The 13,752-nt window shown below is 33.4% G+C and overlaps 1 protein-coding gene across 2 annotated transcripts in view; it reads left to right on the top strand.

Moving 5' to 3' along the window:
• mob2b (MOB kinase activator 2b) overlaps positions 1–13,752 on the top strand; it is a 52,611-nt gene that overhangs the window by 16,067 nt on the left and 22,792 nt on the right. Inside the window, exon 1 of one of the 2 annotated variants that reach the window (XM_048167775.1) lies at positions 8,657–8,987. The exons of the other annotated variant lie outside the window; for it this stretch is intronic. Within the exon in view, the coding sequence (XP_048023732.1) occupies positions 8,914–8,987 (74 nt within the window). The 5' untranslated portion in view covers positions 8,657–8,913. Of the gene's footprint in view, positions 1–8,656; positions 8,988–13,752 lie in introns of those variants that run through there. 2 annotated transcript variants of the gene reach the window in all.

Here is a 13,752-nt window from a genome sequence, read left to right on the forward strand (position 1 = left end):
GCATTACCGGCTCGCTGCTTCGCTTTCGACAAATTACCATCAGCTGTACAGTACAGAAGAGAGGACAGCATCACATCAATGCCACTGATTACTCCAGTGATATAACTCACACATACACATGCCGGCTCTCTCAGACATGCTGTCGTGGATCACCCAGGACTGGCATTGGGCTTAAATTTTCTTGTATTAAAATGACAGTCAAAGTGAAATTTGACCCAAGTGCCAGGCTCGAGCCAGCAGGTGTGCGAGCAGACTTTGAGACACTTGGCCATGTTTGGACAGAAATGCTGTTGTACTGCATACAGTGCAGTAAATACTGTGTACTGGCTTCCATTAAAATTAATACAAATTAAAAAAAAATGCACAAATTGATAAACATTTTATAAATAATGTGTGATTTATATATTATATTATATTATATTATATTATATTATATTATATTATATTATATTATATTATATTATATTATATTATATTATATTATATTATATTATATTATATTATATTATATTATATTATATTATACCTGTATGACTATATTCCATAAAACAAAAAATGTTTTTTTTCATTGATGTTTCCTATGCATAATATATAATATAATATAATATAATATAATATAATATAATATAATATAATATAATATAATATAATAATGCTGTATTCTGGCTTGTGCATATATATATACAATTATATAATTAAATAATATAATTATAAAATATATACATGCATTTTATTTTTTTTACATATTGTGTAAATGTAATTAATTACTGACTTATGTTATGTTTATAATTGTTTATTATATTATATTATATTATATTATATTATATTATATTATATTATATTATATTATATTATATTATATTATATTAATTATATTATTAATTAAAAATGAGTTACAATAACAATAATAATGCTGTTTGTTTAATTCAGTAAGTGCTGTATTTTGGCTTTCTTTAAATAATACATATATTACAGATTTATAAACATGTCTTGAATATAATCAAATGTGTGTAAATGTAATGAATTACTATGTTAATATTATTAATAAATTATGTTATCTATTAAATAAAATAAATAAAAATAAGGTTGCTTGTTTAAATGAGTACTGTGCAGTTATCATTTAAAAAAAAAAAAAAAAATGTAATTTTGTTTAAAAAAAAAAAAACGGTGATTATTTAATAAGTCAATTAAAATCATATCAGTTCATTTGTCAGTGGAAAGGGAAGGTTGAGTTGTGTGCATTGCGTTATGGGATTGCTGGCTGTATAATACAGAAATGGCAAATGTTGAATCTGTAAAGCTGCGTTTCTGTGCTGATCCAGCAGATGGAGCCGAAACACTGAAGTTTGCTCTCTCTGGGTGGAGAACGAGTTCACCCACGTTCCTCCAGATATTGGTTTGTGATCGGTGTGTGGCATTAACCCTCTGTATAAAAGAACTGTGCACTAATTTGACTTCTATCTAAAATGAATGCATATTTTAATGTTGATTAATGCAACGTGTTGATTTGGAAATAGCTGAATTCTATTGTAAAGAACGCTGCCTTCACCTCTTCCTCTGTGTTAGTCGAGGGTGCATCCGTGATCTTGAGTTGGAGACAGGAAGTGGGATTTACACCTTCCTCCCTGTGAGGTGCAACGACATTTCCTGCTTGTTTTAGTGTGCATTACTCTTCTGTTAAGATAGAATAAAAGGCTTCATTAATATTTCATGGCTAATGAAGCTCAGTCTGAGCTTCATACTCGTCGAGATCCAGATCTGAGATTCATAACACATGATGGTGTCCGCTCACCCTTATGGAGATGAAGAGCTGTGCCGCCACACGTTTGTTTGTCATAGTTGTGCTCTGTCAGCCTAGTTCAGAAAGGCCTCTCTGGCTTTAGAAAGACTCTTTGGCTCACGGTGGAGCCGCTGACCTCTCGCATGATGTCATCAAAGAGGGACACAGAGTTATATTTGTAGCTGATATGACTGAAGCTGTTGATCATCAAACACATCACTGACCATCTTGACCTTTTTCTGCTTAGATTTTCAGATTTGTTCCAACATGTTGATTCATATACTGATCATGGATTCACAGCGTAAAATCCATTCATCTGAAGCCATACAATAACACTGTGTGAGGAACAGACGAACATTTAATAATCAAATAAGCTGCAGATTGGATGACAGTAGATGTGATCAGGATCATATTTGATTTGAGAGTCGCATGACTTGGAATATAGGTCAGCAGTCCTATGAATCTTGAATCCTATTTATTTATCTGCTAAACTAGTGTCCTAGATTATGCTCATGAAAAGTGGCTGTAAATACAAATATTAATAGACATTTTTCTTGTTGTTTTGGTTGTAATTGATCATAATAATACTATTTTGTAAACATTCCTTTAAGCTTTCTAAATGCTTGATTATGAGATTATGCTCATGAAATTACTAAGTACTAATTATTTTTGTTGTTGTTGTTGTTGTTTTAAAACTTGTTTCTGCCCGTGTGTGTGTGTGTGTGTGTGTGTGTTTTTCTATCCCAGTGGGGACTTCAACCTGAATGCACACAGACTCATGGGAACTCATATAACCGTGGGGACCGAAATTGAGGTCCCCAAACAAGCTTATAAATCACACAGAATGAATGCAGGTTTGGGAATGGTTTAGGGGAGAGAATATACAGTTTGTACAGTATAAAAAATCATCATGTCTATGTAGAACTGGACAATTAATCGAGAAGTAATCAAAATTCAGATTCAGATTTTCCCATGTCGGTGTTAAAAAAAAAAAAAAAAAAAAAAAAAAAAAAAAATATATATATATATATATGTTGATGAATGTTGTATTCATATTTTAATGCACTTATCACATTTACCTAATTTGCCAATAAACCAGTTTTATTGATTGCAATAAAGATAAAGCTATTGGGACGCCGTGTCTATAATTAGACACATGCACAAACACATTTTCTCCCCCAGCACTTCAAATGTTATTTTTAATGTCATGACCACAAACATTACTTGTTCATCCTTCTGAGAATGTCCTCATTGTAAAACTGAACGTTTAAACGTTTACGTATGTAGGAAATTCAACATTTGATAAACACTTATTTAAAAATAAAAAAGGCAATAATTACCACTTTAACCAGCAGGTGGCGGCAAAGTAGCATTTAATTGTGCATTTATCAACCTAATCATTTTTCACTTTGTTTTTGACTAAATATTAAACATAAAATAACTAGGTTTAAAAATACATTTTGTCAATGTGAAGTATGACATACTCACAAAATCTCATGAAAAACAACACTTTTCTTGTGAATGAATGACACAGAAAGCGAGTGCCGCTCTCTCTTTATAATCACAGCAGTCAATCAATGATTTCAGCACACTTGTGAAAACACACATTTTATTCAATTAATCTAACTAAAGTGCACAATAAATATTAAATTTTTTTTCACATAAAAGTGTGAAATCTGACGGTCGAATTGAATTTAGCAGAGGAGGAACACTGAGGTACGTTTTTTTTATTTTTTTTTTATGCTGTCCTATGTTTGAATAACTAAATTAATGCTATGCCTGACTATTTAAGTGACTATATTCAGATTATAAACTAAGTATTACACTACTGATGCTCAACACACCAGCAAATGACTCTCACCGGAAGTTTTCCAGCTGGCTTATATTACTGCGGAAGTTCTAAAGAACGATCCGTGCATTTAGTCCATTAAATGAGATTTTGATTTTAGGTCGAGTCATCCAGCCATATGCCTACGGAAAGTCCCCATAAAACATAAAAAAACAACGTGTGTGTGTGTGTGTGTGTGTGTGTGTGTGTGTGTGTGTGCTCTACCCAAATCCTCTTGTTGTTTTCCAGGGTGTGGAATTCATTAGCATGGATCTATTTTTGTAATCTGTGTCATGGTAAACTGAGAACGAGATGGATGTGTTAGCTGTAGAGATGAGTTCTGTGTTGATCACTCACGCTGCTGTTTCGATTTATAGTCATGATGTGCCTGAGATTTTCTGCATCAAAGTTGAGCTAAACTAGCTATTCCTATAGCTTTAATGTTCATGTTCCGATAACCAGGACTCGGGAGTCTCTTACCCACCGTCCTGAAGTCTAGCACGTTCTCGCATTCCCGCTTCAGTGGGTGTTTGGGATGAACTGATGCTAAAATTTGCAGTGTTTAGTTTTATAGCACACGCTGGTCTGGGTGGAGCCGCTTTGGAGCCCACACCTCTAAACCAAACCTCATCCTGTCCCTTCCCGAACAAAGTCAGCAGTGTGTCCCAAATCCAGCTCTGCTTAAGAACCAGCAATACCTTTTATACTTTTCATTTAGAGCTATAAAGGAAGATTTAGGATAAAATGGTTGTTTTTGTGTGCAATCGAGGGCAGTGAAGGGTTAGGAGACGGCCAAGTCCATCTCTGTCTCTGTCGGATCAGTCAGCCTGCTCACAATTAGTGGCTAATGAAATGCAAAATCTCAAAAAAACAGAAGCACCAAACCATGATTTTTAAGAGGGGTTTTTGGTACACCGCTTTCTATAAAGATCTGCATGTGAACTACAGCTAGTAACCACATCGCCACTGTGTGCGCTTGTGACAAAGAAGTGCACTTCAGTATGGACTTATTATGAGAATGATATTAAGTGTGACACTTAATTGCATGTTATTTACAATTAAATGAACATTTGTTATAGTTTAAATTTATTAAATGCAGTTAGTTGACCTTAAGAGTGTTTTTGACTCACTTAAGTATGTATAATTACTTCTGTGAAATATGGTTAAAGTGTTAAAATGTACTGACAAGCATTTATGGTAAACTAAGATATACTTTAAAGTCATTTCTATTGAAATGTGCACGTCATGTATTTCAGTATTTGTAATTACACATTTCTAATAATGAAGTTGCAATTTGGGACATTTAAAATATATTAAAAAAATAATAAAGTATTTTAAATGTGCTTTAGTATGTTAGTAAACACATCAAAATAAGTGTGCTTCTTTTAAGCACGACAAAACATTATTAAACATAATGATTTAAAATTATCTTTTTATTTAAACTTGACATTTGTTACAAAGTGCACTTTTTAAAAATGAACTTAAATGTTAGCCCATGAAAATGTTTTCTTTAAGTGCACTTTTAAGTTGCCTTTTATTTCGTTATATATAATATAATATTATATATTATATTATATTATATTATATAATATTATATTATATTATATTATATTATATTATTATAAATGAGTAACAAGTAAAAATAATAATGCTGTTTATTTAAGTGCGTGCTATATTCTGGCTTTCATTAAAAAATATATAATTAAATGTATAAACATTTTATATTTAATGTGTGTAAATGTAATGAATATATATTATATTATATTATATTATATTATATTTTATATTATATTTTATATTATAAATGAGTAACAATTAAAAATAATAATGCTGTTTATTTAAGTGCGTGCTATATTCTGGCTTTCATTAAAAAAATATATAATTAAATTTATAAACATTTTATATTTAATGTGTGTAAATGTAATGAATATATATTATATTATATATTATAAATGAGTAACAATTAAAAATAATAATGCTGTTAAGAGCGTGCTATATTCTGGCTTTCATTAAAAAAAAAAAAAAAAAAAAAAAAAAAAAAAAATATATATATATATATATATATATATATATATATATATATATATATATAAAATTAAATATATATATATATATATATATATATATATATATATATATATATATATATATATATATAAAATTAAATTTTATAAACATTTTATATTTAATGTGTGTAAATGTAATGAATATAATATTATATTATATTATTTTATATTATATTATACAGTTTTTTTTTTTTAAGATTTAAAGTACACTATAAAGAGCACATTCAGTACAATTAAGCACACTTCTTTTTCTCAAGGGTAAACGGTGAGATTAATGATCTTAATTGGATTGTTTTTGTCAGCCGTGTTGGAGTGAGTTTAAGTGAGTGAGTTATTTTATATTATAAATGAGTAACAATTAAAAATAATAATGCTGTTTATTTAAGTGCGTGCTATATTCTGGCTTTCATTAAAAAAATATATAATTAAATTTATAAACATTTTATATTTAATGTGTGTAAATGTAATGAATATATATTATATTATATATTATAAATGAGTAACAATTAAAAATAATAATGCTGTTAAGAGCGTGCTATATTCTGGCTTTCATAAAAAAAAAAAAAAATATATATATATATATATATATATATATATATATATATATATATATATATATATATATATATATATATATATATATATATATATATATATATAAATTAAATTTATATATATATATATATATATATATATATATATATATATATATATATATATATATATATATATATATATAAAATTAAATTTTATAAACATTTTATATTTAATGTGTGTAAATGTAATGAATATAATATTATATTATATTATTTTATATTATATTATACAGTTTTTTTTTTTTTTAAGATTTAAAGTACACTATAAAGAGCACATTCAGTACAATTAAGCACACTTCTTTTTCTCAAGGGTAAACGGTGAGATTAATGATCTTAATTGGATTGTTTTTGTCAGCCGTGTTGGAGTGAGTTTAACTCCACATTAGACTGGAGGATGTAAAGGAAACCACTGCTTTGTTGACTTTCTATGCATTTATTCAATGATATTCTGAACTACAAAATCTTTTTGTCTTTTTGTTTGTGTTATAACTTGAATATCTGTGCTACACCTACAAGAGTGGAAATAACCTTTAATTTTATTGTTATTTGATGGATTGTGTTACCAGAAACGTTTCTGCTGAAATGAAGTTTAGAAGTTCGAGATCTTACTCTCTGATCAGGTAAGGTTCGACTCAAAAACACTCCAATACAGTGAACTCTCAATTGTTTTACATTAGGCTTCTGTGAAGTATGTTAGGATTGCACAGCAAGAGGCCTTCCACATGCACCTCCTGCTTTGCATTGTTTGCCGCTGTGCTGATGGACATTACAAGTACCAGACGGTTGCATAACTTCCTGTTGAGATCCCTCTGATGGATTGCCAATTGACAGTGAAAGCTCTCTGCTGGAAACTTTCGCTTCATACACTGACAAGGTTTTAACCTGTAACTCTGCTCAAGAGGCACATGCCATATTCTTCCTTCCTTTATTATAGACTTCATTGTGGTGTTTGAGAGAGCTTTGGTGTCTGTTACCCACACAGAAGGAGAGATGTGAGACTGATCTTGTGCCTTGGGAAACGTGATGTGCTTGTAGGCGGTTCTGCTCGGAGTGATAAACTGATAAGAGTCACTTTCTGTAAGAATCAGCACTGCTCCATTCTCTCATTCATTCATTCAGGTCTCGGCTCTCCAGTGACTTAAGCATGTTCTTGTGTTTCTTAAACTGTCAATCAAATAATGTACACTACCATTCAAAAATTGTTGTTCAAACTGATGTTTGAACAATGTAAGGCTGAACGCCGTTACTGACAATCCTCATTTTGGCTGTGTGAGATTCTCCAGCTTTGTTGTTGTTGAGCTGTTAAAGCTCCGCCCTCTTCTGGAAAGGGGGCGGGAGCAGCAGCTCATTTGCATTTAAAGGGACACACACAAAAACGGCGTGTTTTTGCTCACACCCAAATAGGGGCAAATTTGACACGCTATAATAAATGATCTGTGGGGGATTTTGAGCTGAAACTTCACAGACACATTCTGGAGACACCAGAGACTTATATTACATCTTGTGAAAGGGGTATAATAGGTCCCCTTTGATAAAATTGTTCAAAAAAGCTTATGCAATTATTGAAACTTAAATTACACAACATTAGGAGATGGTAAAGCATTCATTTAATTCGTATGCTATCCATCGCATATGAAATACCATTCAGTAGTGCAGGAAACACTGACATAAGTAAGTATGTCAATGGTTTATTGGTCAAGCAGGTTTAGTTCTTCAGTACAGGTGAATTTGAACTCATTTACTGAAGTGAAATAGACTCACAGGTGCACCAGCTGCATCTCCTTCAGCGATCCATTCTTTTCTCAGGCAGCACAGTTTCATTCGCAGTAATATTTGAGGAAAAGAAACAGAAAGGCTTGGCTGCTTCTTTCTGAGGAAGCACATAAACACAGGAAAGCCGTTTGTGTATATGCGAGCGTCTCGGAAATGGCTCCAAACAATGTATCGGCACATTCCTGCCTTTCTTTTTCATAAGGAGCCGGAAGTAGTGAAAGTACAAACCCCTAAAAGACAAACTTTAACCTCGAATATTCCCACAGCACTCTGGACAAGTTATATAACGCACAAAGCTTACTCTATTTGTGCTTTCAGAACAATGTTACACAAACATCATCGCAAGTCAAACATCAGGTTAAAGCACACAAAAAAAGCCTGTTCTGCAGATTCTTAAAATAACTTTGAGCTTCCCACAGTATTAATAATAACGGATCTTTATTGGCATCAATGGTTCCATGAAGAACCTTTAACATCCATGGAATCATTTCAATGCACAGAAGGTTCTAAAGATTATTAATATGGTTCTTTTAACTGAAAGGTTCTTTGGGGAACCAATGATAGATGTTCTATGGCATTGCTGCAAAAAAACCCTTTGGAAGCACTATTTTGATGAGTGCAGGGTTCATATTGCTGTCCATCAATGGTTGCATGTTGATCTACATGGTTTAGTCCTCTAGACGCCCTTATCAGAGACAACAGACAAGAGAGGAACTTATCCAGAGACCACAGCTGCAAACTTCAGCTCTGTCACCCTACGGCTGTGTATGTCTCGCACGTATGGCTGGGTAGGCAGACTGCGTTGATGTTCTTTATGTCTGCCAGAGCTTTAGGAAAAGTAGGGACCCGAATGCTCTGAGTGGTTTCCAAATGGCGAAATCCGAGGAAGATCCGCCGGTTGATTTCGAAAACCCTCATGGTCTTCTCTGGACCCTCTTCCACAGGTACGCGGTTCTTCTCAGGCAATCAAACAGTGATCGTATTCAGTGAGCCTTCTAATAAATAGCAGTGAGGTTTTGCAAAACGTGATATAGAGTTCTACATTGGCATGTTTGCAAAGGAGAACTTGAGCCATTTGAAAAATGTTGTCTTTTTGGGATCGGCTCAAATAGGCTAAACTATTTCAAGTATTTCTAACTTCATTTCATAGGTGTGTTTTCACAGTCCCCCTTGCATCTTTAGGGAGTTGTTTACCCAAAAATGAGTCATTTATGTTGTTCAAGACGAGTTACATATTGTATTTTCTCCGTTGAATCACAAAATACGAGGTTTGACAGAATATCATAGCAGCTCTTTTTCCATGCAACAAAAATGGATGCAGATTATTAAGCTCCAAAAAAGCGGCATAGGAGTAGTCAATACGATAGCTTTGTGTGAGGAACAGACTGAAGCTTTCAAATCTCATTTATTCAGTGTTTAAACTTGCTGTTTGAAGATGTCAGTGATGGCGACACCATTGGTTCTTGAATTTTCTTGAGGTTTGTACAAGGTGTTTAAAGTACTTTATCCCTGGAAAACTCTTGAAAACAGTGATATTTTTGAAGAGGTACTTGAAAAGTGCTTGAATTATTGAAATAAAATATATAAAAATTAGTGATATAGAGCCATTTCCCATGGCTATTAGCATAAGTATATGATACAGCTTTCATTCTTCAGGTTCATTGGAAAAAATCTATATTTTTGTCATAGTATTGAATTTCACATGACTGACAGCGCTGGTCAATGGATTGATCTCTTTGAATTGAAGCGTCAGAATCTTTGCTTTGCTTGTCGGTTGTGCCTTTTTAAGGTGTTCAAAGTTAACATAACTTCCTTGTTTACAACCTTGCTTCATTCCAGAATAAATCAGCCATTTTTTTTTTTTAATGAATGATTTACCAACTCACTCTTAAAGTCAGTCCCTTGCCGCCACCTACTGGCGTAACTGTGTAACCTGCACTGAAGTCTGGTTCTCAACTCACCGATGAACAGGAATTGTAGTTTGCAAGTAAAGCTGCAAATTCAACTGCGCTCCGGCTCGGTTCAAGGCAACCGTGCCTAGTGTAAAATACCGCTTTATCTACACCAAGTATTCCAACATTATAATATAAAATATGATTAAAGGTGCAATATGTAATCATTTTGTCTGCTAGAGGTCGCTATTCAAAACAAAGGCGTAGCTTGATGACGCCAAGTTTGAGCGCGGAATCTTGGGACATGTGGTCTTCACCTCAGCGGCTAGTGGAAAATAATTGGGATAGGACTCGTTAAGAAATCATGTTCATGGATGAGATTATTAACGTTACTGTAGTGTGAAGCAGAGCAGGAGCGAGTGTTGTGGAGCTGAACGAGGAGCTGGAGCGATTGATCAACACACGCCTCACGACAGAGATGGGCACTCGAGTTAGAGACTTGGACTCGAGTTGCATTTTAACAGACTTCAGACTCGGACTCGACCTGAAATGACTTCAGACTTGACTCGACTCGGCACAAAAGACTCTGACTATTTTAAAAACGACTCAAGTCTTTTACCCTTAACTACTGATATAATAAATAAAGAATTTTTGTTGTGTTTAAATGGTTTTATAATATCTGCGTCACATATGTTTCCTTACATGTCGTGGTAGATTGGACTTTTGCCATAGAATTTGATTACGTATGTCCGTGCGCATAAACTTCGAAGTGTCATAATAAGAGTCCCATGCAACATGACGGGAGCCACCATGCTAAATGTTCTTTCGTGTGGGTTTATTATCACGTCAGATCAGCTAGACGCACAGAATGTGGGAAAACAATTAAAGACACCGGAACAACATCATCAAATTATATGAGACATCGCATCCACAAAGATTAGTCACATTAACTCACACAGCTAGCTTTTATACTGTGGTGAAGCTGCATGGCTCTTTTGAATTGCCAGCCTGTTAAAATATGAACAAAAAAAATCTAGACTTTAAACCTAGCACTACTTTTTATCAATCTTCGTATTATTTGCAGCTTTTCTATTTCTTAATGTGTGTCCATAAGAGAGAGAGATAGAAAGAGATGTTAATCCATTTATTACTTAAAGCTCATATTTTAACGTATCACAATCAGCATGTGTAGAGTTTTATATTGACATTCTTAAACATTCCGAAGTTGTCAATAACAACGAAGCTGTGTAACAAACAGCTGTATAACAAACCGTGACTCACTGGCGCCATCTTGTGTCCGTTTAGCGACTGTATTGAAAATGACTACTTGTGTTGCCAGGACGACTGTTGTGTTTTGTACATTGTAATGGATTATAAAGCAAAAACTGGATGTACATTATCCCTTACATCATAGGACCTTAATTTCAAATAAAACAGATTATAGAAAGATCATGTAATTTTGTCTATATATTACAACAAGGATAAACTAGGATTTGATTATGAGAATTTTTTTTTGTTAGTTTTTTTTTTTTTTTTTTTAATGACTCGAGACTCGACTCGGACTCGTGACAAAAGACTCCAGACTTGACTCGGACTCCAGATAAAAGACTTGTGAACATCTCTGCCTCATGAGCAGCGGGACTTTTATTATGACAGTCGCTGGCGCTGCTTCCGCTAATCCGGTCATGAGTATGAGGTAACGCAGCTCTGTTTATCATATTAGATACATTTGAGTGTGTTGAAAACGAGGTTATAACGTTACTCTGTGCGTTCGCTCGGCGGCTGCTGTGAGACACTGTTACACACTGCAGTAAGATAGATTGATTTTACAATATCATATTAAATGCTGGATGGCTTGTGTTGATAAATGGCATGCAATTAATTTTAAAACGTATTGTATGATGGAGAAAATGCTGTATTACTGTTACTAAAAATAAAGCTGCATCTGATTATGCTATGTTAGCTACTTGACAAAACTGTTTCTCTCTGAGGCATGGTAAAGATTAAGAAAAAAAATCAAGAAAATTTGATTTAAACAACAAGACTAAACGTGTTGAGCTATATAACAATAATTAGTTTTCTGTCTATAAATATATCAAAACAGTTGTTCCCTTGTCTATTAAAACATGTAATATATTAACCTGTTAACTGTCACCCCCACTTTTTGTTTTAGCCAAGAAAATGCACTATCCAAACTTAAATGGTTGTAATTCAGGAACACTGAAGCAGATTAGCAGATTATTGTAGAAGTGAATTTAAGTGAAACAGAAAAAAAAGTTATAGACGTTTAAGTTTATGAAAATGTAAAATGTACAAATATAATATTTTTATATTTTATATAAAATATATATTTTACAAAGCAGGTTTTACTCTAAAACTGCAAGGAAGTCAAAGCCAAAAATCTGAACAAGTTGTGTTCCAAATTCCAGGTTGATATCTCAAAAAATGAGCTTTCAGTAAGATTTTGTTTGGGCGCAGTACCACACTTTTTCACTAGATGACATCCAAGCTCCATTGGTGACCATATAAAAGGCACCTCCATTTCCATATATGGTTTGAGTGACTTGAACCATATATTTGGTGTTTCCATGGTTTCTACAAAATAAACCGGAAACCGAGGGTAACGCGGGTATGACATTGTATCGCCTGCCTTGGATAAAATTGCAATTTTCTCACGATTTACAAATAGTTGGAAACATTTGGGATATTGTTAGTACTCAACAAGTGAACAAAATATATAACACTGGCCTAGTGGTTTTTGGATAATTTACTGCAAAAATATTACATATTGCACCTTTTAATTGAACAATAATAGACATTATAAACGTTGCATTTAATATACATTATTAAATAAGTTGTAAGTTGTATTTCGGATATCCTATTTCTGTAATTTGAGCAAAATAATATAATAAATAAAAATAATAATGAAATTGTTTGATAAGTGCTGAATTTAGTCCTTGAAAACCAAAAAAAGCAGTGCTTAAAGTCCTGAAATCTCATTTTACAGAATCTGTACGAACGCTGTGAATAAACTGGAGATTTGAGTGTTTCGGCAGAGATAATCCATGATTAATGAAATAAGTGTTTTATTTACAAAATATTAGAAGAATACTTTTTTTGTTCTTGTGGTTGTCAGTAAAAATCACTGTGGAAAATTCTAACATCTTAAAATGGGGTTGAAATGACGTGCTGGTGAATAATATTTGCATATTTTTGTCTTTTATCTATTGCAGTGTTGTTTCATGCCCTGGATAGATTTCATTGGTCAACCGCATTAAGGTGCGGTCCCATTTACCATAGCTCGGCAAGATTTTGTGGCTCAATTCCAGTCTTTTTATTTCACATGGGGGTCGAAAAATAGCAAATTTCGCTCATGTTCAAGTTGATCATCAAATTTGCCAACAGAAAGATGCTTGGATTGAAAGTGACTCACAATTTCACCCCACCTTTAGAAGTAAAGATCCTTGGTAACTAAATATATATCCAAGATATTTTGGTCCTCTGAGGTAAAAGGCAGGTGCCTATCTTACATTCCTAAAGCACTAAAGTTGCTAAGAAAACATTCAAGGCACTCGGCGTCTACACGTTTGCGTCACTGCTTTCGTAAGCTAGCCTTTCATTTTCTCTCACCTGTAGAGGCAATGAAAGAATCTTCTGTTCTGCCTCCGTCTGCTTCCCTGCCCCTGGATTTTTTTGCCCCCCTGGACAAACGCAGCCTGTGAAGGCTCTTAGTCCACGTCAGGCCCCTCTCCCGTCCGCTCACACAGGCCCTCATTATTTTCACCGCTCCCACGTACAACCTGACGTCCGTGCCTCA

Source organism: Megalobrama amblycephala, linkage group LG19 (genome assembly GCF_018812025.1).
Source record: "Megalobrama amblycephala isolate DHTTF-2021 linkage group LG19, ASM1881202v1, whole genome shotgun sequence".
NCBI classification, from domain to species: domain Eukaryota; kingdom Metazoa; phylum Chordata; class Actinopteri; order Cypriniformes; family Xenocyprididae; genus Megalobrama; species Megalobrama amblycephala.